The sequence below is a fragment of the Ovis canadensis genome, chromosome 9 (assembly GCF_042477335.2).
Source record: "Ovis canadensis isolate MfBH-ARS-UI-01 breed Bighorn chromosome 9, ARS-UI_OviCan_v2, whole genome shotgun sequence".
Taxonomy (NCBI): Eukaryota; Metazoa; Chordata; class Mammalia; order Artiodactyla; family Bovidae; genus Ovis; species Ovis canadensis.
Genome location: NC_091253.1, coordinates 90543181 through 90569940, shown reverse-complemented (window position 1 = coordinate 90569940; position 26760 = coordinate 90543181). Strand labels below are relative to the sequence as shown.

At 43.1% G+C, this 26760-nt stretch overlaps 2 protein-coding genes across 3 annotated transcripts in view; one reads left to right on the top strand and one right to left on the bottom strand.

The window, feature by feature from the left end:
* The window catches only part of SDC2 (syndecan 2), a 122168-nt gene that overhangs the window by 75483 nt on the left and 19925 nt on the right, over positions 1 to 26760 (top strand). The gene's annotated exons all lie outside the window — the stretch shown is intronic.
* Positions 725 to 8577, bottom strand: LOC138446255 (large ribosomal subunit protein eL39-like). The gene is made up of 2 exons (XM_069601109.1): positions 8566 to 8577; positions 725 to 877 (listed from the first exon to the last, which is right to left on the bottom strand). The coding sequence occupies exons 1-2, from the start codon at positions 8575 to 8577 to the stop codon at positions 725 to 727; spliced, it is 165 nt and encodes a 54-aa protein (XP_069457210.1).

Here is a 26760-nt window from a genome sequence, read left to right as displayed (position 1 = left end):
ACTGTGAGTGGAGAATGCCATATGCATGATGCTCTGGAGATCTGGGCTTGAGTCTGCCTTCTTTTCTGCCCCTTACATCACTTATTAGCTGTGTGATCTTCAGTAGGATTCTAGACTCACATTTTTTAATATACTTTTTAAAGACATTTATATTTTATAGTATAGTTGATTAACAATATTGTGATAGTTTTAGGTGGACAGCAAAGTGGTTCAGTTGTATATACACACGCATCTGTCCTTTTTCAAATTCTTTTCCCATTTAATTGTTAACATAAAATTGAGCAGAGTTCCCTGTGCTACATATAGTAGGATATTGCACCTCTTTTTTTTAATTTTTAAAATTTATGTAATTTTAATGGAAGGATAATTGCTTTATAGTGTTCTGTTGGTTTCTGCAAAACAGCAACATCAAGCAGCCATAGGTATACGTATGTCCCCTCCCTCGTGAACCTCCCTCCCCATCCCACCCCTTTAGATTGTTACAGAGCCTGGGTTTGAGTTCCCCGTAGAGTCACTTTTCTTTTTTTTTCAAACAAAAGATCTTATATATTTATTACCAAGCCAGCTCACTAATACAGAAACACTGAAGCAAAGAGACACATCATTTTCCCAGTAAAGCACATTTGGCTGTCCAGACAGTAGTGATGTTTTCACAGCGATATGGTAAGATGCCGGTGACCTTGATACAGCATCTATATGTGTGCCAGCTCAGGTGAGCGACTCCTTACAGACCCAGCTCGGTTCTTCTCCAGTGTCTCCTCTTGGAGCTGTACCTGATTCTGTTATACATTATCATCCAATCCGTTGGGGCGTTCGGACAGTTCTGCTTTTGTTTCTTGGCCATGAATCGCTTGATCCTGAAAGTCTTATGAGAAGACTTGGTGAGAACAGAGAGAAGTGAGAGCATCTCATGACGGAGAAAAAAAGAGAGCACCCCTTTTGCTATTGATGGTGCCCACTGCCTGGTCTCCCTCATCTGGGTGCCAGGAGCGTTAACTGCCTCACCTGGCTGTGGGAAGCCATCACTGGATGGTGTGGAGATGTGGCATAAAGCGGTGAAATGAAATGTCTAGTGTTTTATCATGGTAATTGTCCTGGTTATAGTGTTTATTATATTGGTTGACTTTATTGTGGGTTTCTTAGATGCTTTCTCTTAAAGAAATTGGGAATTTTAATTTGAAAGCACAGTTCATGTAAAAGCATTAGAGTTGACTTTGGTAAATTCGTGAACTTAAACACTTAAACTCTCTCTCAGCCTTTAATTATTGTTTGATTGTTTAAGAGCATTTAATTTGTCCTAATGCTATGGCGTTATAGAACCATTAATAGTGTTATGGCTTTGGAAGCAAAGGCTGCAGCTAATTCCTTAGAATGATAAGAAATATTGTGAAAGGGTTTTGAGTTATTCTACTCACAATATTTCTGGGAAAATAATTAAGTATGAACCATTACAGATTTTATTTGGGCATGTTTTACATGTCTAAAGAAGCTTTTATAATAACCATTGTAGTTATTTGGTTCAAGTGAAAATAAGCTGATAAGCATATGTAACATAACAGAAAATATTTTTGCTCGTCTTAGTTTCCCTAAGATGTTAGTTGTCTTTTGTTTTAAGTCATTCTGACCTTGCAATTTGAGAAGCTTGGGCATTATTTTCATATGTTAATTCTGTGGTAAGCATTTATATTTAAGGAAGGGTGTGTGTACGTGTTTATGTATGTGTGCTCAAGTATATCTTTATTTCTGTCTACACAGTGAAAATTTTATAGTAAGCTATCATGGCTATAACAGTTTCTATCAAGTGTCATTAAAGTCTGACTAAGGGAATTCTGGTAGCAAAAAGATAGGGAGAATTCTCATTTCTCAGTTGCAGTTTGAAGAGAAAATGATTTCATAATGACTTCTTATGAAAGTCTTAAGTTTTGGCATGTTCTGCCATCTTTATTTTGATCAAGTGTTCACAAGGGTAATTTAGTAGTCATAGATATTTTTTTCCTAAACTTACTTTTTCCATAAAAGCCTCATTACCCAACTATATTCTGAGAAGTAGAGCGAGAGTAACATCTCTTGAGTACTGACTGTGTGCCAGGCACTGTTACATATGCAGGTGGCATTATACCGTTGCAGAGGTATACTCTTCACTTTTTAGGAGGGGAAACTCCTGTGAATTCTTGCTCTGCTTCAAACCTAGGTCTGCACGTCTGTAGTTTTCCCACTACTTCCTTTTGTGCACGCTCAGTCGTGTCCAACTTTTTGCTACCCCATGGACTGCAAAGGCTGCCAGGCTCCTCTGTCCATGGAATTTTCCTGGCAAGGTTAATGGAGTGGGTTGCTATTTCCTACTCCAGGGGATCTTCCTGACTCAGGGATCGGACCTACGTCTCTTGCGTTTCCTGCATTGGCAGGCAGATTCTTTACCACTGCGCCGCTATTGCCCACTCTTTATCTAATACTCTAGTAAAGGTGGTTCTAAACTTGAAGGAGTTTTCTTTGTCAACTTTTCCTTGAAGGAGTTTTCTGACCATAGCTCAGGCTGCCATTTTGGGAAAGTGGGTCTCTTCTGAGTTTTCTCAGTTTTCTTTGCTTTGTCTTAAAAGTTATATGAGGTAGGGCCTAGGTAAACCCGATCTGCAGCAAACCCTGTGGGTTTTTCATCTCTTACTCAGAAGTACTTAATTACTCTTGGCACATCCTATAGTGAAAGAATGTATCTTGTGGGGGTGGAAAATGAAATGGTAACTATAATGAATAAAATTGTTGGCCAGTCACAAGTTGGTTTAAACAAAAGTGGGGAGGAAGCAGTTCAAAAGAATTTGCTTTTCATAATGTACCTTTAAAACATAATCAGAATTTGTTGAAGATACTAAGCAATCGTCCAGTTGCTAAAACGGTTGGATGAGAACTTGGTGATAAAGCCCTGAAGCTCTGTCTGTATCAGCTAGACAGGCAAGGTGGCTGGAGAGGTGATGTCTGTGGGTCAGCTAGACAGGCAAGGTGGCTGGAGAGGTGATGTCTGTGGGTCAGCTAGACAGGCAGGGTGGCTGGAGAGGTGATGTCTGTGGGTCAGCTAGACAGGCAAGGTGGCTGGAGAGGTGATGCCTGTGGGTCAGCTAGACAGGCAAGGTGGCTGGAGAGGTGATGTCTGTGGGTCAGACAGGCTCAATGACTTGCCTGAGGCAAAACCTGGAGGTGGAAGTCTCACTTGGTGTTCTTGATTCGTAGGTGGGAAATAAACACCGCAGAGATTGAGTTAGAGGCATCTTTTCTTGTATCTGCAGGTTTGAAGAATGTGAACTGGTTTGGTACTGTGAATTGAGCGTGAGTCTGTTGAAGCCAGGAGCTAGTTGGTGTAAACCGCGTGGAGAACCATGGCTTAGGCGGCCAGTTTGGAAAAGTGGGTCTTTATTCCTAAGGAAAAAATAGGGGGAAGTTAATTCATTCAATAAACATGTCCTGAATATTTTCTGTGCTTAGTAGGGAAGCAGGTGATGAGGGAAACTCTTTGTCTGTGGGGATAGGAAGACATAAGTCAGAGAATAATAGAAATGAGAGTCACGAGGAGTAATGAAGTCATTCCGTGATCAGGGAACGGTGAGGAGTTACATGTGGCTGTTGCTTAGGTGGAATGTTCTTCCATGTTCACTCCCCCTTCTTCCTTCTTATTAACTAAGCCTAGAGATCCTTTCCTCCATGAAGGTCTTTCCTGACCCCCTATCCCAAGACTAGGTTAGATTTCCTTGTTGTGGGGACCTAAAGTTCAGTATAGCATCCCTAGCAGACATCTGCCCCCTGGATGATAGCTTACTCTTACCTGACTTTAAGCTCCTGTGATAGAAACAGCCATGTAGACACAGTACCCTTCAGTAGGTTCTTAAGTATTTGCTAAATGAAGCTATAAATGTTGGAATGTAGTTGGGGAGGGCCCTGTAATAATAATAGGTATTCGTTGAATGCTCATTATGTGCCAGGCAAGGCTGAGTCCAGGCTCTTAACCAGCGTCCCATGCTGCCCTGAGCCTTTTTGTGAAAGGGAACATCTGATTACTGGTGGTCTCCAGGGATGTTGCCCTTCTAGATAATAGAGGATCTCAGTGATATGTTGGAGACGGAGTCTTCCATTTGTAAAAACATCTGCTCTAAAGACATCTATCTAGAAATATTTAAATGATTCTGTTCTATTTACTATATGCTTGGCTTAGAGCAGAAAACAAAACGTACAAACAAAACACAGAAGACACAGGCCCTACCTTGAGGAGCTTATATTCTGCTGAGCATAGACATAAAAGTTAAAATAATTTTGGCTAGAGAAAAGTAAGTGAAAAAAGTTAAAAAGGTGACCTGGTAGACCTATGCTATCCACGATGGCGGCTGCATACCTTTGAACGCTGAGTAAGTGAATCACGGCCACTCCCCACTGTGAAGAGCTGAAAATGTAAGATGCACACTGCAGTTTAGAGACTTAGTATGAAAAGAAAATTATCAATATCCCATTTTTTACATTGATTACATCTTAAAATAAATTGTTTATGTTTTTAGTTGCTAAGTCGTGTCCAATTCTTCTGTGACCCCATGGACTATATAGCCTGCCAGGCACCTCTGTCCGTGGGATTCTCCAGGCAAGAATATTGGAATGGGTTGCCATTTCCTTCTCCAGGGGATCTTCCCGACCCGGGGATTGAACCTGTGTCTCCTGAATTGCAAGCAGATTCTTTACCACTGAGCTGCCAGGGAAGCCAGTTGTTTATGTATTGGGGTAAATAAAACATAATAAATAAATGACAGGTGAAATATGCTAGACACCATGGACAAATATTGTCTATTCCATGTATTATATGAGGAATAAGCAGATTCCAAAGACAGAAAGTAGAATGTTGTTCCCAGGGGCTGGAGGGGCAGGAAATGGGGAATTATTGTTTGATGGCTAGAGAATTTCAGTTTGGGATGATGAAAAGGGTCTGGGGATGGAAGGTAGTCATAGTTACTTGACAGTGTGAGGGTACTTAATGCCGCTGAACTATACACTCCCCACGTGGTTAAAATGGTGAAATTTATGTCCGTTTTAATTACAGTTTTTAAAAAGTTAAACAGATAAATTTAATTGGAAAAATTTCACTGCTAAAAATTTAAAAATTACACATGTGCTTTGCATTATAGTCTTTTCGGAGTGTGTTGGGATAAAGAGTGGTGGGTAAGACGGTCATGAAAGGCCTTTTTGAAAAGATTTACTAAAAGAAAGATGAGTCCTCTGAAATGAGAAGGAATTGACCGCAAAGAAGCCTGAGGGAGAGTTTCAGGCAGACAAAGAGCTGGTGCAACGATCCTGTGGTGGAAACAAGTGGGAGTGCTTGTTGTGGGGGGCGCGAGTGAGAGAAGGATGAGAGCAGATCCTGCAGCCTTACAGGCCATGGTGAAGAGTTCAGGTACTCCTTCTGCTCAATTTGAGAACAGAAACAATGCAATTAAAAAATGCAAATTATGTATAGATGAAACCATACAAAGTTGCTGATGTTTTTGACCTACAAAATGGTAATTTCCTCTCATCAGACCTCATAGTGGGATTTGTTTCACCCGGGATGTGCCCTTTCTGCAAGCGAAGAATGCACTTTGATTGTTTCTAATTACTCATTCTTTGGTGGCTTCCTCGGAGGACAGCGCCCCGTCCCGTTGTCTTGCAGAGCACACAGGGCCTGACAACACGTCTGTGTGGAAACGGAAGAAAACCTAGATGATCACAAGCTGACGCTGTCACAAGGAATGAAAAACAATCCTGGAGGCAGTCTCTGGAATGTTTCCTATTTGATAAACCTTTGTCTTGGTCAGCTTGGTGATTCTTGGAACCTGGAAGAAGAGATAATAGTATCATTAGTACCTTTGCATCTCTTGTCTCTATCAAGTCACTGGGGGCATTTATTATTATTGCACAGGGGAACTTTTCCTTCTGGAAAGGCCTTGGCTCAGGACAGGTAAATGGAAGGGTTGACCTTCCCCGTAGCTGGGGAGGGTTGTAGGAAAGGCAAGTTGGGGTGCTTTAACCTTGTATTAAAGGCCATCAGCGCCGGCCCAGGTCGTATCTCAGCCGTGCTTTGCTTCCCGAGGCCACCAAGGTGGTCTTGAGGTGTGTTATTACCGCCTCTCCTGGAGCAGGGACCCGGAGACAAGGAGAGGTGAGCCCACCAGAGGTGCTGCAGGCCAAATCTTTTTCTTAATCATCTTTGGTTCCAGAGCCCCTGGTGGAAAATGTTTGTTCATGTTAAAGAGGAAGATGGTTAATACCTAAAATCTTTCATTTTCTGGAAACAGTCTCTGGCCTTGGAAACCTCTCTGGCCACCTGCTGGGGACCACTGAGTCCAGCTAGGGATAAAGATTACTGCCTTGGGCCTTGGGGCATCTCAGGTGGTAGAGAGGGAAGAGGGGAGTGCAGATTCCTTGGGCTGTGTGGGGTGTTAAAAGTTGTCTGTTCTTTGTCTTCTGAGCCCCCGCTTTTGCACAGCTCTTTGAGGTTCCGCAACTCCCCCTTGGTCCTGCCTGTGAGGGGGATTTCCTCTTCTGTGAAAACTTTTCCTCCTTCAGGACTCCCTCTCTCCCTTGGGGCAGAAGCTCAAGGCCCAGGGAGCAGAAGGAGGGGTTAGGTGAATGCAGAGAATAGCACGGAAGCAGACGCACTAACTCGTGTTGAATAGATAGCCACTGGAAATTGGCTGCATGACTCAGGGAACTCCACCTGAACCTGATGCTCTGTAACAACCTAGAGGGGTGGGAGGGAGGTTCAAGAGGGAGGAGACATTTGTGCCCTTACGTCTGATTCGTGTTGATGTATGGCAGAAATCAACCAATGTTGTAAAGCAATCACCAATCAATTAAAAATCAATAAATATAATTTTTTAAAAGTTGTCTGGATGTGTTGTGCTCTCCTGGGATGACTGGACATCTTTTCCTGGTAGCCTAGGTGCTGTGCAAGCTAATGTTCTAAACACAGTGGAGGCATGTGATGTCATTTTTGATGTCTGAGCCACAAAGCAGGAATCTGTCCCGTAATTTCCAGCAGATCTCTCAGCTCTGCATACTGTGATCTGTTTCTGTGGGTCACTGTTGTGTCATCTTTGCTTACTGTCAAATGGTCAACTAACAGAAGTCATGAGCTGCGTTCATTCACCACTTTCTAACCACACGAGGAACTCCATATTCGGGTAGCTCATATGAAGGTGGAGTTGTGTTTAGGGGAGTTACAGAGCCTTTCCTTTGTTCTTCAGTCCTGATAAGCTTGTTTGGTTCGTTTTATATAAAGGTTATCCAGATCACTGTGACCCCCTGGCTTCATTATGACATAGATTAAGAAAGTTGTGTGGCTCCCCAGATTGGCCTGAGTTTGAGTAACAGTCTTTTTTTTCTTTTAATCAATAAAATGGTAGCTGATCTGCCTAAAAGAGAAAATCTGCACAATTATAAATAATCATCCACTGGGTTTTTATTTTCCAGTTTGCAGTGCTGGTTCGCAGGTTGTCTCTCTTTAATTTTCCCATAAAATCCGGGAGACAGGTGTTGTTTTTTTCTCATTTTACCCAAAAGGAGATGAACTAAGCCTCTGAGTTTCTGTCTGGGTGCACTGATTTCAGGATGGAATCTCATAAGCCCCTTCTAACTCCCGTGTTGCCTAACTGTCTGGAGCATGGCCCAATGGACTATAAAAATCCATTCATTTAATATAAGGGGAGGAATCTGTCACCCATCAAGTTTCATTTCTGATTCTCTCCCTAGAGGTATCACTGGCACGTCCTGCTTGCTCGGTCTCCAAGCTCATCAAATCTCAAACCACTGCTGTGGGAACCCCATGCCTGCTTCTGCCTGTATTTCTGATTCAGTGAAGGACTCTACCCCTCATTCCAGTCCTGGGTGTTAGGGTTGTATGTGAGTGATGGTGAACTCACCATGTGATCACTAAAGCTCAGGATTCTTCAGCTATAAAATGGGGCTAATTAATACCTGCCCTATGTTGTGAATATTTGGGGGTCTCATCCGTTTAAATTTGGTACACAAATGCACCGTAAGGATAGCAACCACTACTGTCATTTTAAAAAGTCATTAGATCCTCTTACCCCTCATGTGATCAGTTGTCAGGTCCTACAGGTTCTACCCACATTAATGCCATCCAGTCTGTCTACCTGAGACTTCTTACATAATTGCTGCCATAATTTGACTCATCAACCGTGGCTCCAGTCCAGCCCCTCTAATCCATCATCTGCACTAGATCTAACCTGATATTTCCCAAAGCACAAATGTGAACTTCTCCTTTAAGCCCCTCATTTACTTACAGAATAAAAATTCTTTAGTTTCTCCCCAAAGGCCCTTCATGACCTGCCCCTTTACACAGCCTCCTCTCACTATCATTCCTGTTCCTGGACGCACACGCTGCCCTCCATAGTGTGGAACTAAGACTCCTCTGAATAACCTCCCATCCAGTCTTGGTCCCCTAAAAGCTAGCATTCTCTTCCTTCAGTTTCCCTTCTTCCCTCCAGCCCCTTAAACCTCCCCCAACCCCCTCCCCGTGCCTAGCTGGTATCATCTCACCTTCAGCCTCATGGTCTCAGTACTTCCCATAGCATCCTGCATACAGTAGGTGCTCAAGAAGTGAACAAATTAACTCTTGGTTTCAGTGGATACAGGGTGGCCAGGCACCTTTAGCCCTGGGTCTTCTCAACTTGACAGCATCTCTGAGGAGTTGGCAAGGCTGGACCACAGACTGGATCTTTAGGAAAGACCCTGGATGGGTAACTGAGCCATGAGGAGACCTGGAGTCTGCCCTTGGGAACTTGGGGTGAAGAGAAAGGAGGTCACTGTCACCACAATTCATCCGCTTTATCAGCCTACGTATGATTCACGTGTATATAGCAGTAGACTGCCCTGGTAGCTCAGCTGGTAAAGAATCCACCTGAAATTCAGGAGACCCTGGTTCAATTCCTGGGTCAGGAAGATCCCCTGGAGAAGGGAATGGCTATTCACTCCAATATCCTTGGGCTTCCCTTGTGGCTCAAATGGTAAAGAATCTGCCTACAATGCAGACCTAAGTTTAATCCCTGGGTTGGGAAGATTTCCCTGGAGGAGGAGGGCATGGAAACCTGTTCCAGTATTCTTGCCTGGACAATCCCCATGGACAGAGGAGTCTAGCAGGCTGCAGTCCACGGGGCTGCAAAGAGTCAGACACCACTGAGCGACTAAGCACAGCATAGCACGTATACAGCAGCAGCCGTCTCACCAGGAATTTATCCAGAGTTGTCACTTCACTACTCAGAGTTTACTCCAGAATTGTCCCTAAATATTCCTGGCAGAAGCAGCCGTCCACATCCTCCCCCTACCCTCAGCAACAACCAGCTGGGAGCGATCAGCCATGGTTACCGTGTCCATTAGCCGAAAAGTAACAAAGCCGGGCCTCTTGGCCCTGCAGGCTGTAGGCTCTTACCCTGTTGTGACTGAGATCACTCCTGTCCAGAGTCATCTGACAGCTTTCCACAGAAGATTGTGAGGTGTTAGTCTTATTGTTTTGTGAGAAAGCCATTGAACACTTCTGTCCATATGTTATGGTCTGGAAAATTCAAGAACCACCTAGAACTTACTGCATTACATGTTATGTTTGAAACCTCTGGAAATCCAAGCCTCTCTCCCACTGTGGGGATTTGCTTTGCCCCTTCCTCAGAAAGATGCAAAGCCTGCTAAATGTGTTCCTGAGCGGGTTTTGACATCTTTGAGTTACTGTTGTTCAGTTGCTCAGTCGTGTCTGATTCTTTGTGACCCTTGGACTGCAGCATGCCAGGTTTCCCTAACTTCAAAGTGCCTGAAAAAGGACCCCACAACCTACCTGCTGTGAGTCTTAGAAATGCAAACCTGTCGAGAGAGAAGGCTATGACCAGGGGAAAGGATTTATTCTCTAAGACTCTGGTTGCTCTCTTTATTGGTTGGTCTGTTTTAGCCAACTTTTTACTGAAGCCCAGTGCCTTCAGGAAAGGACACAAACCAGAAGTGTACAGCTTGAATTTGCAAATCACCCTTTTCATATATTAATATATAATAATTTCTAAGACTCAGTGCCACCAGCAATTTCTTGTTGAATTAAATGGAGGGAAGGTGAGGATGGAAATGGGAAGTTCTGAATCCTTTTCCCTTGACACAGCTGTTTGATAACTTTCCTGTCACTTATGTGCTCAAGGAGGTAGTTTTGTTTTCCTGGTGCTAATATTTGAGCCACTTACAGCCTGGAATTTTTGCCTCCAATTTGGTTTCTTTTGCCTTTTGAATGATGAATCCCATGAAGCCCCCCATCCCGTGTATGAAAATGCCCTGCTCCTGTCTTTGTGTGTTGGATACTTGTTTGTCCAAAGAAAGGACACCTAAGAGTTTATCTGCACACCTGGCTCTGATAAGGGAGTTCCAATCTAAGGTGTATTCCCCCCCCCTTATTCTGAAGATGCCTCTCTTATCCCCATGTCTTTCCCTTCTGTCTTCAGAGGTGGAAATTCTTTAGGTCTGTAGTTTATCTCTCAAATTCACGACCTTCTTTTCTTCTGGAAGATTTATCTGATCACCTCCCCTCTTCCCATGTGGCCCTTTGTGGATCCAGTTAGTTGAAGCAGCTTAACACAGGCTGTTGTACTTTTCAGTGAAGTTCAATCCACTCTTCCTTCCGGTTAGGAAAACATCCCTTTCTTGACCCATTAGTGATGAACTGTTTACGTTATGATCAGCCTCAGTGTCATATGAAATGTTTTCGGCTGGAATTGTCTCCCCCATTACCCCAAAACTTTTTAATTATGAAAATTCTTAAATATACATAAAAGTTGAAAGACTGTCCTCCACCTGAATTCAGTAATTGGAAGTCATATTTGCTTTATTTATATGTAGATTTTGGAGGGTTATGCTATTGATAGTAAAATTTATCCATCAGGATATTTCATCCATGAGTACTTCAGTATGCACTCCCTGTGAGTAAGGACAGTATTTTATATGAAAACAGTCTTACCCAAGAGAGTTAATTCTAGGTCCATACTATCTTCTAATATCCAGTCCACATTCAAATTTCCCCAGTTGTCCTAAGAATGTCTTTTATAATTTTTTTCAAAACCAGGCTATACAAGAGTTTTTATTTCCTGTAGTTTATTAGTGCGTCAGAGACCCTCTGGGTGATTGTGATGGCTCAGGGGACAGAACAATGTTGCAGTCGTGTAGACATTTCTCCAGGAGAAGATTGCATTTACCTGTCTATTTCCTTACTTGCTTCATGCAGCAGTGGAGGCAACAGTGAATTAATAAGCATGAATGCAGACACCCATCACTGCTGTGAATGGACCACTCATCACTCCTAGAAGTCCAGAAGGTCTCATTTTCTTCATGTAGCTAATTGTATCTGCCGTTGCTTCGATGCAGCCGTGTACACCCATTTTTAGCACCTAGGAACCATCTTGTGTGTGCTGGTTTGCCAAAAACGTGTGTTGTTATTCTGGAAGGGAGCATAGCTCAGGAGAGATATATGGGCAAGAATTCTCCAGAAATTTGGATTTCATGATAATTAATAGAGTCTATTTTGGGGGAGTTCATTTTAAGATGTACAGAATAATTGAACAGATACTATGTAGGTTCATGTATCTCCCAGCACTCCGTCATTTCCCTTATTGTTGCACCCATTGGTTGTAATTAATGAACCAATATTGATACATTATCATTACTTATAGTCCACAGTTTGCATGAAGGTTCACACTTCGTGTTGTATATTCCTATGGGTTTTCAAAAAATGCTTATTTATTTACTTATTTATTCTTATGTATTTACTTATTTATTCTTATTTATTTACTTATGCAGGATCTTTAGTTGTGGTTTGCGAACTCTTAGTTGTTCCATGTGGGGTTTGGTTCCCTGACCAGGGATTGAACCCACATCCCTTGCATTGGGAGTGCAGTCTTAGCCACTGGACCACCAGGGAAGTCCTCATTCTATGGGTTTTGACAAATGCATCATATCAAGTATTAACAATTACAGTTCTCCACAGGATAGTTTCACTGCCCTAAAAATTCCCTGTGTTCCACCTGTTCATCCATTCCTCCTTCTCCCTGAAAATCTGACCTTTTTATTGTCTCTAGTTTTGGCTCTTCCAGAATGTCATAGTTTAAATCATACACTGTGTAGCCTTTACAGACAGACTTTTGTCACTTAGTAATATGCATATATGTTTCCTCCACGTCCTTTAGTGGCTTGCTAGCTCATTTTAGCTTATCACTGAATATTATTCCATTGTTTGGCTGTATCACACTTTGTTTATCCATTCACTTTCTTTAGTCATTACTGTTATTCTTAAACAGATAATAGAACTTTTTGGCACATATTAGGTATTTGGTTAATTAGTAGTTATTAAATGGCTTAGATTGAATCCTTACTTTTTTTCTGATAGGTGTGTAGTACAAAGGGAGTGTTGTGATGGAAAAGGCAATTCTGTGTTAGGAACTGATTTCTGCTAATGTGCAGTTATCGTTTAAGGATAGAGCATTTAACCCCACAGCCGCTTAGCCCAGCAACTAACTGCAGACAACTTTGATATGCCCAGGCTTCTAACAACAGTTTAAAAATTCTCCCTAGCATTGCAGTGTCCCATATAGTAGCCACCAGTCACATGTGGCTATTTCCTTTTGAATTGATTAACAATGAAATAAAAAATTCAGTGCCTCTGTTGCACCAGCCATATTTCAACCGCTTGATAACTATATGTGTCTAACGGCTTCCACGTTGGACAAAGCACATCTAGAGCATTGTCATCATCACAGATAGTTTTGTCGAACAGCCCTGATCTAGAGCATTCAAATAGAAGGATGGGATTGAAGTGAGTTGACCAGGCCAATTCTGGTTTCTCTTTAAGGCTTAGCTGTTTTGTGCTGCAGCAGTTTTACAATGGAAGAGAGGAAGGCCAGAGATTTGTCTGCTGGAGCAAAGTTGCTTAAAATAACTTACTAGGGATAAAAAGGCTGCCCAGGGCAGTGAAGCTGTGAAATCCTCCTTGTGTGACAACCCCAGGAGGCCCAGCTTGACAAAGGGTTAGGCCCTTGATCAGCTAGTGTTAAGGACTTTTACAGAACCCTGAGTTCTTGCTTATTTAGTTTGGTGAAAAAGCAGGGGCTTTCTCTAATTTGAGGGGTTGGGGTGGGTGTGGAAAGGGAGTTAAACTTCTCAACTAATAAGCTTGCAAATTGTACACGCATCCCTGAGTAAAATCCTGTGGTCCTTGAATTCCAGGAATGTGAATCTTGACCGAATATCACATATTTGCCACAGAAATTGTAGCTCTCTCCCTTGAAATTGAAATTACTCTTATTTGGGAGCAAAAGCAAATGGCAGTTTTCTTGTGTGTTTTTTTCCTTCTTTTTTGCTAGCTCTTGGATTTGCTCAGATCTAATTTCATTCACACGGTAAGTGCCATGCTGACACAAAGTATTATGGGTTGTCAGTCTGCTTGGATCTCAGTTCTGTATTCGTTTTATGTATGGCATTTTACTGAAGTCTTCAGGTTTTTTTCTTCTATGTTGAAGTCCAGATAACAGACATTATATGAAATTGTGCTTTTCCTTAATGCCTAATCTTGAAATTGGCTGTTGATGCTGGTGAGGGTTTTTAATAGAATTTTCAACGGAAAGCACCAAATTGCTCTGTTTGCACAGTGCAGCTTTAAATGTTGACTTTTCACCTTTTGGCATGCTCAGGCTTCTAAGGGGCCTCATGTGGAAAGGCAAATTTGACAGAATAATATATCAACCAGAATTCCTGTGAAAAGGCTTAAAATATTCTGGTATTTGGACGTCCAGTCAGGATGTGACCACTTGGAATCATGACTGTCTATAAACACAGGCTTACAATTGATAGTTTCTCTAAGAATAGGCACAGAGAAAATAGTATATTATCTTGCAAATGAAGAACTGGAAATGCCAGACCTCAAATGAAGATGGATTTCCCTTTAATCTTTCAGCTAGTGTCACCTGCTAAACAACTCTCAGAAAAGTTGCTGAGATTTAATCAGTATTTAATAATTATTGCATTTGTTCAATTGACTTTGCTTTAAAAACGAACACATCAGCCCTCGAATAAAAGGCAGGGTAATGGATGGATTTCTTATATTTACTATGGTTTTCAGTTAATTTTAAAAAGTATATTTTAATTCAGACACTGTTTCATGTTAGCAAAGTCTTGAGAAATTGATTATGGTTTCTTCACATGGGGTTGTTTTCTTAAAAGCCATGCAAGGGGAAAGAATCAATATTAGAGCTTTCTGAGTGGCAGCTTTATACAGAGCCCCCCCAGCACGATTGATTACAGCTGTTTTTGTAAAGGATTTAAAAAGAACAATCTGTATTAAAAACCTCCTTCTTTGCTATGAGCTTGAACAGTTCCAAGCGGGTTTCCATGGGGGCTGCGCTGCAGTGTGACCACTTGAAGGGCTTGTGGCCGCAACGGCGAGCCAGGGCAGGCGGTGAGAAAGGCTATTAGGTGAGGGGGTGTCGGAGTGCGTGCCAAAGAGGTTACCGTGGCAGCTGCAATCATTCAGCCAAATTCCTCAGCCTCCGAAGCAGGAGAGGCAAGAAGCAAGTGACTTTTCTACCAGTGGTGTGTAAAGCAGCCGGAAAAGAGAGATGAAAGTCAGTCTCTGTTCCAAAGCATTGGCCAAAGGCAGGGATGTTCAGGCCAAGTAAGGAGGCATAGAAACAGATAGTCCCCAGTTTCCACACCCCCAACTGCTGCCTGGAGGCCAGTGAGGAGTGGACGCGTCTTCCATGGGCCTCTTACACCGAGCACCAGGAGTGAGCTCTAATCAGGCTGCCCGGTGCTGTTGTCCCAGTTAAATAATAAACTCCACTCTGTGGGCAGAGGCACTGCGTGGCGGCAGGGTGCCTGGAGCAGTCACATCTATCCCAAACCAGTCCCATCTTGAACGGTTGTGACAGGAACAAAGTGAGAGACTGGGAATGTGGGCTGGGCTCCCCAGTCTTTACTTCTCAGGAAGACCTGTGCTCTTTCAGAAATGAAGATGTAACAAGCAGCCCTGGGTGGCTGTCATCTGAGAAGGTGGGGCGTTTTGCATAGACCTTGCCATGGGTTGCTGTGCAGAAGGCATTTGCAGGCCTAGGGTGGCCCATTAATTTGGGAAGAAGTCAAAATCCTGGGGAATGTGGGAATTTTTAGAAAATATTGTTACATTTAGTACCCATGAGTGCTAAATCTCCCCATAGGCCTTTGGTATGGCTTGCTTTAGAACTGATGGAATCAGTTGGTAAGCAGCCTTTGTTACTGGATTTACTTGGGGAAAAAAATTCCTTGAGATGATCTGATATGTTTTTGACTCCCAGCGATTGATATTTGCTTTTCTTTATCTCCTGTATTTTTAGAAAATGAAGTGCTATTTCTCTTATGAAATGTGCTTATGAATGTGTGTTCCAACTGAGACTTTTAATTATCACTAGGGAATTACCATGAATCGGCCTCACTTGGATGCACAAAATAATAATGATGGGCTCTTTTCAAAAAAATATATTCTCGAAAGCATTTCTTAAATATTATTTTTTAATTGCGCATGTAATTTTACCATCTTGCAGGCTCCCCTTTTCCCTTCATCTTCCATACCCTTGTATCGTAAGAGTATAGGATTCCATCAGCAGGATGTTGGAATGTCTCCGTAGATGCTGATCAGAAAGACAGAAGGCAGCGCTGGGTGGTGGGGATTAGGTTACCTTTTGGATTTTTGAAGTTTTTTCCCCACATGTTAGTTTGAGCTGTCTACACAGCTTCTTTCCTCTTCCTTTGGTAAGATTGTAAATATTATCTTCAGATAAATAACTCATAAACAACACTCGACAACACCAACATGAGTGCTTTCTCAAATGCATTCGCAGAAGAGATGGCACAGGTCACGTGACTATAAACGTACTCCCTGTGAAACAGGTGCTTTTGTCTGGGAGCTCAGATTTCATTTCTTGTGGAATTTTATACGGGATCCACAGTGGATTTCGTAATCAGTCTCTAATACCTTTAAATCTTTGCCTGCTTCCTTTGTTAAGGAAATCATTTCTTTAAAGGCTGCTTGGCCTTCCTTGTTAATTGGTTGAAGAGTTTGATCAGGAACAATTCCTTTCTACGACAAAAAGAAATACAGGGCCAGAGGCTATGAGTCTTGAGCAGAATCAGGATGTTTTTCTGGGAGATAATCAAGAATGTGATTAGCTTCAGCTCCCAATAGAGCCACCACTGTGACTTGGCACTTGGTATTAAAAATCCACCCTTCAGAACAGTTTGACTTCAGTTTTGAAATCTGTGGTCTCATCACCTTTGGAGGTATCTCCTTCTGTCTAGCTTTGTTCCTTTTATTTAGATAAGTGCCGTCACATTTTCAGTCTTCCAGGGTAAGGAAGTAGTCACATGTCATTTTCTTCATCGAAAAAGTCTCCTAGATCAGGTAGTCACCTTGGCAACCCAAGGCTTTCTAGAATCAGCAAAAGGAGAGAGAGAACAAGAGGCTCTCCTTACAGACAGACAACATCGATGTAACAGAGTGAAGTGAAGTGAAACTTGCTCCATCATTTCCGACTCTTTGCGACCCCGTGGACCGTGCAGTCCATGGAATTCTCCAGGCCAGAATTCTGGAGTGGGTAGCCTTTCCCTTCACAGGATCTTCCCAACCCAGGGATCGAACCCAGGTCCCTTGCATTGGAGGTGATTCTTTACCAGCTGAGCCACCAGGGAAGCCCAAGTATAGTGAATTGGGTAGCCTATCCCTTCTCCAGTGGATCTTCCTGACCCAGGAATTGAACCGGGGTCTCCTGCATTGCAGGCCAATTCTTTACCAACTGAGCTATCAGGGAATGTAACAGAATGTGCCCTGAAAACCGGGAGCAACTCAAAACATCTTTAGGGCTCACTGGCACATCAGCCCTGGAGTGTGTCCGGGGCACAGTGCTTCCAGGTCAGATAGTGGCCACTGCAGGTGGGGACTAGACAGGAAGGAAGATTGTTGACTGGGGCACCAACAGCCACACCTAGACGTGAAGTGTCTTCCCTGCTTTAAATAACCCAGAAGCAAAGTGTAACTAATGAGATGGGTAATGAGACCCAGGGCATTTTAGAACCTAGAATCTTGTGATTAAATATCCATTTTGCTAGACCTCTTGCCTGTATGGCTTTAGATAAACTGGATCAAGAGTGACCAAAGCACTGTGGTGTGATTCTGGGGCACTTTCCTGAAGTGTGCACTTTTTTTTTTTAATGTTTGTCACTTATAGACGTGTATACTTCCATGACGCTTTCTTTAGGCTCTTTCTACGTGTATGTAGCTGTCTGTTTAAATATATTAGCTGTTTAAAGTACTGTTGATGTTTGGAAGCTGGTTCCTGGCCATTTCCATTGTTTGTGGCTTTAGCAGCGTATGTATGTTGGGAAAATATAACAGTAATTAGGAACAAGATCATTCACAAGCCACCAGCCTCACCAATTAACTCTTCATTTTTCTATTGATTTGAGATTTTGAGAGTTGTAATATTAGAAAATATTAAAGCAATATATACTTTTTAAATACAGTGTGTTGTCCAAACATTCTTCCTCATTGTTCTGTGGAATATGATTTTTAATGGCTATGTTGAGAAAATTAATGTATGAGACATAATTGACATAGCTATCCTTTTGTAGGTGTATTTACATTGTCTCAGTGGTTTTGCCTTAATTCAGAAGTAAACATTCCACCTCGCCTTCTTTTTAGAATATTTCCTTAGGATAATTCCTGAGAGTAGAAATATCTGATCAGATGGTAGAAAAGATTTTATATCTTCTTAAAACACATTGCCAATGTGCTTCCCAAAGGGCTCATGCCCATTTCTGTAAGTTGGCATCTTTCACACAGAACTCCTCTTTACAGGCCTGAAGGAAAGTGTCCGTATCAGTGTTCAATCTCAGTGCTAGCTTAGACCTGAAATAGGCTCAGTTGGAAATTCCATCCACCAACTGCCCCTCATCTCTTGAGAGTAAGTTTATTCTCCAGCATTAACTGGAGCCTGGCAGGGTGTGGTCTACCCTTTGGACCTGAGGTCTTTCCCATTTTCCTGTCCCATAGGCATCCTGGGGCACTCTGTCAGCTCCTGTATCGTGTAGAGAATATATGTGGCTATGCCTCGGGGCTTAAAATTGTAGCAGTTGAAAAGCCTTTAGAGTGAATTATTAAATCTAAACCAGAGCCTTTTGGCTTCCTGTGCTTGACTTGGAGTCTGTTCCATTATGGTAGTTTTTACAAAACACTTCTGAATGAGAAATACACTCCAAATCTCTTTTTCCCCCACCTCTCCTGCCAAACGCCACCAGGAAACAGAATCTGGTTACTTCAGTTAGAATATATTAATCCTGACCCTCTCCAGCCCTTGGGACTTTTCAGGTTAGGCCCACATGGCTTCTATTTTTACTCTAGTCTAAACTGTGGTCATATGGATGGCAAAATAAATACTAGAATATTTTAGTTCAGGAGGGAGAGAGGCAGCAGTGCTTATAATAACATGGCAGCAAACCTCTCTCTTCCCTCTGCTTGATATTCCAAAAAAGGAAGAAAGCGCCACTCAGAGCACATCTGTAAGTCATGAACATTTTCCTTTTGTGTGTCATGCATATTCAACATAACCCCCCTCCCCACACGGCCCAGGCATTGCTTTAATATCCATTGCTCTGTAAGATCCCTAGTTTTGGTGCCGACAAATTTAATTCAAGACCCAGGTAACTTCCCTTCTCTCTTTGGACCAAGAATGCAAACCCTTTATCACAAAGAGAAGTGCAACGTGGTGGTGTGTTCTGCTCTTGTCCCCCACTGCCCACCCCTCACCCCCACCTCCTTTTTCACGTCCATGTCCCTGAAGAGGAAGACTGGTTGTGTTTACATTTGAAAAGACCCTGATGCTGGGAAAGATTGAAGGCAGGAGAAGAAGGGGACGACAGAGGATGAGATGGTTGGATGATATCACTGACTCAATGGACATGAGTTTGAGTGAACTCCGGGAGTTGGTTATGGACAGGGAGGCCTGGCGAGCTGCAGTCCATGGGGTCGCAAAGAGTTGGACATGACTGAGCTACTGAACTGAACTGAATCCTGGGAAGAAAATTAAATTGAATTTCACAATATAGATATTCCAAAACTCAAAATTTACAAAAGGACATAAAGTGAAAACGCTCTCCAGGTGAGAGATTTTGCATTTAGTTAGTTGACCCTGTAATTTTCTCTAGGTGACAAAGCATAAAGTATGTCAAGAATTCAGGTGCAAGGCTTAGATTTCTTTCAGCTCAGTTTAGGCGATGGCTTTTCTTCGTGAGACGGTGGCCTATAGAGACTGAGGGCTGTGCAACAGGGGGCTTTGTAGAGTGATATGGCTGTGATACGATTATTGGCAAGGGAGCAGATTCTTGCATATTGGCAAGGAAGTGTCTGTAATCAGGGCCGTTTGTTGTTACCAAGGCATAGTTTAAAGAGAAATGGGACCGACGCCCTGAATCCTGCCTGTTCTATGTTGTAATGCTTGGGGGTGGGGGCGGGGATGCAGAGGAGAATTGCATCCTTCAGTTAAATAAGCATGCAGGGCCTTCTGGGTCCTCCTGTTTGAGATATTGGTTTAAATTTACCCACCAAACCATTTACTGAGCCAGGACCATACTGTAGACTCAATAGACAAACCCTATAGGAAGAAAAATAATGTTGAAGCAGCTTCTCCAACGTACCTATGGTGAGACATCTTTTGTGACAATGATATGGATTCTGTTGAATCATTAATATACATTGAGATGAGCCAAGAAATCCTTTGGTCAGATTCTTTTGCTATTCTTTTTCTTAACATGCTGATTGTTGGGCTGAGCATTTTATTAGAGAAAGATTTTGTTTGTGCATTGTTGGCTAGAAAATCGAAATGCTTTGACCCACATTCTGTTCTTTTTTTAAACAAAGAAGAAAATTTCGACTGTGAAGTACACTAACTCAGTGTTACTTTTTGAAACACTTTTGAGCCATTCCGATGTACTCCAGAGACTAGTGTTGTGCCCGGCTCCTTGGAGGTATTCTTAAAGAGTTGGCGAATTCTTCTCAAGTCATCCTTATCTTTCTGTTAGTCCTCCTCACAATATAAGGCTAAATTCCAGATTCCCCCTTTCATAAGGAGACCTTGTAAGAGTTCATGGATTGAGTTTTCCCCGATGTGTTTTAACCAGGTAACTTGTTTCAAATATGTGGTGATTTTCTTTCACCCAGTGGCTTTAAGCTTGCTTTCAGCCTTTCAGAAAAATGCGACCTCTCCTATTTGTTGAACCTTTACCCATATGCTGGCTCTAAAGCAGTAGGAGATACAGAAAACACCAGACCTGCTCCTGGTTCCTCAGCCTCTCCAAGTAATGTACATTCTAAGGGGTGGGGTAAGATTATCGCATTCAACAGGAAAATCTGCCATGACTAGTAAATTCTGAATGAGTGGTTCAGACCTGCAGGATTGTAAGTAGTTACTTGTAGGAATTCTGTCATCTCCCATGCTTTGGTTTGTTTCAAAAGGTTCATGGAACTAGTTGTATTCTTTCACAGTCGCTGATGATTTGACTCTCTTAGAGTTTATTTTTTGATGTGACATTTTTATGAGCAGCCCAGTCATCTTTTTGCTTCATACTTCACACCCAAATGTGATTCTGCCTTCATAAACCTGATATTTTTCTGTCCAGAATTGGGTTTATTTTCCTAATAGACACAAGTAAATAATTTATACTAAATTCCCACTTAATAGAAATGCATGCTGATAAAAATGCATGTTTCTTAAAGTTAGAGGCTAGCTTTTTATGTAATTAAGGACCAGCGTAGGTGTTTGAAGCAGGTCTGAGCTTAAAGACCTTTCTTAAGGATTTCTTAAGTAGGAATTTAAGAATCTGCTTTCATGTGTGACAGCTTTTGTATGAGTTACGATAGTAGAGTAAGTCTAAGCCATTGTTAGACAGCAGAGCATTTTATGTAAACAAGTCCTTAGAATAAGTGCTTGGTAAATACAGTAGCACTTGCCTGTAAATATATAATGCAGTCATATCTCACACATGTTCAGGGACCACAGTATGCTTCCCAACAGTAAACATAGGTTTCTTTTCTTCCATTACATCTTTGATTTGGGTGGGACACCTAACAGAGATGAAGATGTTACTAAAAATGAATGAGTGACAGTTGGCATCCTTCACAGGGGCAGTGTACAGGATGTTAGGCAGAGAACAAATTGTTAAGCTAGAATTCTAACTCTTCACACAGACTTTTCCCCGTCTATAATGCCAAAAACACTAGTTCTGAAAGATGTGAAATAGATTTTCAGGGCATGTGGGGAGAATTTCCATGGCCAAAGTTTGAAAGTGTTGGATCAAGCAGAGTTCAACAAGACTCTTGTATTACAGTTCTTCTCAGGGCCTTTATTATGATTACGTGTGAATTACAAGGCAGGGTGGTGAGGGGTGGGTAGTGGGCAGGCCCAGCAAGGCCAACACTCTCAGTGAGCACACACTTTGACGCCCTGACTTGGACATGAATCCTTATTCTCCACTTCTGAGCTGTCTGTCTTTGGACAAGCCTCAGTTCCTTGGTCTGTAGTGGAGATTGTTGAGATGATTAGATTTGCCAGTGCTTATAAAACACTTAACACAGAATGCCTGGCACATAATAAACACTTAGCAGTTAGCTACAGTTAATCCTTTTGAACCCCAGGCTGACTAGCTCTGATAGCTTCGTGTTGTGGGGCATTATAGTTCAATAGCAAGAGCCCAGAATTTAGGTGGCAAATGTTTTGGGCTCCAGTTTGACCACCAACTAGACTGGATGATTTTTAAGTGACTTTATCACTGTGGTGTTCTGTGTCTTCACTTTTGAAAGAAATAGGTCATCTGGATGCCTATAATGTCCAGTCAAGCTCTAAGATTATATGTTCCCATGGGCTCTACCTAAGCCAGAGTTGGCAAGATCATCTTAAGGGCAAGTATATCATCCCTGTGGGACTATGTAGGAGAAAATTTTAATTATTATTTCATTTACAGTGTGTGTTCAACTAGTAATAAAATAGGTTATTAAGTCATCTCTGGAAAAATAAGCTAGAGTTACAGCCAGTGTCGTGCTTTGTAATCACCATGAAAATAAATAAGCATTTGAGTCTTTGAGGCCAAGTCAGGACTGAATGTGCCTTTATGCTAAAACTAAGAAACATCATCCAGGTGCTTGTTTTCTATGAGGTGATTCAGAGTGTCATAACAGGCCACACAAACATTTAACTTTTAAGTCTGAAGGCTAATTTTCTGAAGTTTGGGTTTGGGGTGGTGGTATCCATAAATAGGCTTTCTACTTTCTGACTTTGCTATCAGCCTAAGTTTCCACCATGTGTGCGTGCAAGCTAAATCACTGCAGTTGTGTCCAACTCTTTGCAACCCTATGCACTGTAGCCCGCCTGGCTCCTCTGTCCATGGGATTCTCCAGGCAAGAATACTGGAGTGGGTTGCCATGCCCTCCTCCAGGGGATCTTCTCAAACCAGGGATCCAACTCACGTCTCCTGCAGCTCCTGCATTGCAGGTGGATTCTTTACCACTGAGCCACCAGGGAAGCCCCAGTTTCCACCATAAGGTGAATTTAACACCTACTGCTTTGAGCTTTAATTATCTTGACCACTGTTTATTGGTTGCACGATTTAGAGGACATCCATCTAGTATATAAAGCAGTGTATCTTTTAAGGAAGACCTCGGATTTCTAAATAACAGATTTCCACCCCAGCAGTTGGAAACATGAGATTTGCCGGATGTAAGCTTTACCTCATAATTAAAAAAACCAGCAAGTAGATTTATTCAGTTGCCATCTCACACATTTTCTTTGCTGAGACAATGGGAAGATTCGTGATATTTCTTATTTTGAGATTAGTGCACTTGGGGTCTTCTATGCACCAAATCAGCATTTTCTCTGTTCATTTTTATTACAGACATCATATATGTTTGGGCTGAACTGTTTTGTCAGAATATTGGTTTTCATCATCTTCAAATACACGAGCCCCTCAATTTTCTGACCTTGGAGGAGTTTATTTCCTCTTAGAGGTTTTGTATAAAGTAAATGGATGTCACCAGGTCTGAGTGGAGATTTTTTGTTGTCTTTGATTTGTGTGTGTGTGTGTGTGTGTGTGTGTCATGGAACCTGGGGTTTGGGTGGAGGAAGTGGCAGTAACTGACTGGAAATGCAGGTGAGGTTGTGTAGTGGAAGAATGTCTTTCAAGGCCAAGGAGTTTTTATTTTAATCCAGTGGAAGATAGGGAGCCAAGAAAGGGTTTTTTATATTAGCAGGGGAGCAATGTGGTCATGTTTAAGAATGGTTCCTTGGCAGATGATGGATTCAAAGACAAAGCCCTGAGGGGTGGCTGAGGAAGGAAGCCTTTGTAACGGTCCAGGCCCAGCATGGCACGGTTGCTGCAGTTTGAAGGGCAGGGAGGAAGCGATAGAGTTGGGAGACAAAGGCAGATTTTACCAGCCTTCAGGCATTACCTCCTCTGTGGAGGTTACTCGGGGCTCGGTTTCCATGGCTGAACCTCCGTTGTGTCCTGCGGTTGCTTTTCCTCTTCATTGTACCTCGGTGCTTTCCACATCTTCCCTCTGCTCTCCCACAGCATGTCTCGAGTCAGCTGAGGGGAGAAGGGTCTGAAAGACCAGCTTTGGTTTTCTTCCAGCTTGTACTCTGAGCCCTGTTAGCCAACAGTATTGACGCTGCCCCTCGGTCACGGCCAGTCCCCAGTGAGACAAATTCGATAGGAAGTCCTGCCATCGAGCTGGGCCTCTGCACATTTCCTCCCCATTGGTTTCCTTCATCCAGGGGCTCTGTCTCATCGAATGCAAGAATGTTCCGTGTGTCTTGGGGTTTTCTGCTTAGTGAGGCAAATCACAGTTGGCTGGTGTAGAAGCCATAGTCTTGAGTCACCCCTTTTCTTGGCTTTTGGAAAGATGCGTGTCTTGCCCCCAGGGGATGTGAGTGCAGAATTCATTTCCCTTTCTGGGCATGTTAACTGCAGCAATCCTTTCTGCACAGAGTGTGGAGTCTTCACCAAAGGAATTGTCATGTTTGCAAAGAATTTTTTGTTAAGAGGAAAAGACAGTGGAGGTTTTCTTTGAGCGTTATCTGCTACCGTGGGAAAAGAAGCCTGCTTATATGAGATCAGACTATGGAAGGTTGTGTGTGTGTGTATGTGTGTTTGTGTGTGTGCGCACGCGCATATGCTAAGCTGCTTTAGTTGTATCTGACTCTTTGGAACCCTATGGACTGTACCCACCAGTCCATGTACCCATCTCTGTCCATGGGATTCTCCAGGCAAGAATACTGGAGTGGGTTGCCACGCCCTCCTCCAGGGGATCTTCTCAACCCAGGGATCAAATGTGCAGCTCCTGCGACTCCTGCATTGGATTTTTTTTACTGCTGAGCCACCAGTGAAGCTCTCTATGGAAGGACAGATATTGGCAATTCCTCTTAGGTGCTTGGTGCCCCTGATGTCAGAGGAGGAGATAACTTTTAGTGTGATGTCATAATTATTGGTACCACATCAGACAATGGAGGAACAAATCCTTTTAGCTGCCCTCGAGCACATTAAACATCCCATCAGCCCCAGGACTGCCCTGGAGCCTCGCAGAGCCTGAGGGGCTGAGGGGCTGCCAGCTTCTTTAGGTGTGTCCTGAGCCCAAGTCTTGTAGCAGTTCAGGTCCCACAGCCTCCTCCTAAGGAGCTGGTTGTCATAGAGAAGTGAGTTGCTTGTCAAGCCAGCCTGTGTGGTTGAGTCGTGAGGTGGCCACAGTCCTCTGGGAGACGTGTTTTGGCCCATCTGCCTGTGCGTGTGACAGACGTGCCCGTCTAGCAACTGGGTCACCTAATGAATAGACTTGCAGTTTACAAGTAGGGATTAAATATTTCACATGGCCCGTGCCACCTCCAACTTCTTTGACAGAGCCAAGAGGAAAAAATCATTCAGTGTTGAGAAAAGGCAAACAGGTTTCTGCTTTTAAGTTCAAGGTTGCGCAAATAGGTCCCTGTCCATGTGTACAGTTTGGGACTGATGGTCTCCGAGGCTTCGGATGGAAAGATATCAACTGTAGGAGTCCCCCAGGACTCGTGACATGTGTTAACTCTGAAGCCTGAGTCAAAGGCCAGTTTGTTTTAGGTAATCTCAGTCAGCAAATATTTATTGAATCCCCATGCCTTCCGAGAGGGCCAGAGAGCTTAGGTCATTGAGGCCCTGCCTTCTCCAAGTGTGCTCTGCTGAGGGGCCACAGGACAATGCACACCAGACAATAACACCGAGCCTTTGTCTTCAATTGTTCACAGGCTAAAAATCTAAAATAGTAGTTTCTAACAAGGGGACGTGGAAGGTCTGAAAAAACAGAGCCTGTTTTGTAGACTGGACTTGAGAGAAAGAATGAGAGGGCTCTGCCAGTGGAGTTCATAGGACAAAGTTTAATACACACAGGACAGCAAACGGCCCAAGCGCTGTTTGCTGAGCACTTGCTGCCCCCCAGATGGTGTGATTGTGGGGGGTGGGGTGAACTGAGGACGTATGAAGCACAGTCCTTGCCCTTGTAGGAGCTAAGAGACTGCCAGGGTCAGTGACGCCGATGGTGGGGCTGTGGAACCCACGGCTCCTGATACTGTAGGTTCACGAGCTTTGGGAAGCCCAGCCTGGACTGGTGAAAGCCTTGGAGACTGCTATCATGAAGCATGGCCTCAGAGGGCAGAGTTAAGCTCTGACTGTTCTAGGAAAATTCAAGCACACTCTTGTCTCAGGGTGGTCATTCAGTGCCTGCCGGCCAGGCTACTGGGAAACCAGGGCCTCATTAAGGTGTCAGTTCTCAGAACGTGCCGATGTGGCCGCTTGAGCAAAGCAGGCATCCATACCTTCACGGTAGTCGTCACTGAGGCCTGGAGGACACCGGCTTGGGTTTAGGACACCAGCTTGGGTTTAGGACACCAGCTTGGGTTTAGGATACTTCCGTCTCTACAATCAGCTGTCAAAACCCGAGAGAAGAAAGTGGTGCTGTGATGGGGTGGCCCCGGCGTCCTCCGTGGAAGGTTCCAGTCCAGTGACTGCTGGAGCAGAAGAAGGCTTTATTTTATCAATAAAAGGAAATCTGATGAAAGCCACTGTAATGAGGGAAACATTTTTTTGTCATTCCTGTTAAAAACAAACATTCCATTTGATTTTTAAAATATAGGACAATAATGAGTGCTGCCTTTTCCCAAACACGAGGGGTTTTTAGAGGCTTACAGGCTGCTGTATTTGTTTCTGGGCTGTCATGAGATACTGGTGGTAAAATATCAATTTACTGAAACCATTTAAGAAAAATTATACATCTACTCAGCCTCCACTTCATGCAAATGACTCTCTTAACAGGATTAGATTGAATTTTAATACTAAAACTCTTACTGAAGAGCTAAGAAGCTGTGGAACTGGTCAACTTAGCGAATGATCCCTTTCCCTATTCAGTGTGTGATTTGCTGTTACCCAGTGCCAGGAATATAAAAAGAATGTGCTCCTGTGGGTTTATCTGCATTTGTCATTAAGGCTCCACTAAGCCTGTGGGCCCCAGATGCGGCTCGCGGTGGGCTTGCCCTGGTCCACAGCCTCGCAGGCCCTGCTCCTGGCGGGGTGTGGTGCTGGCCTCTGCACGGCCCCCGAGAGCTCCTGGCCATACTGGTGCCTCTCTGA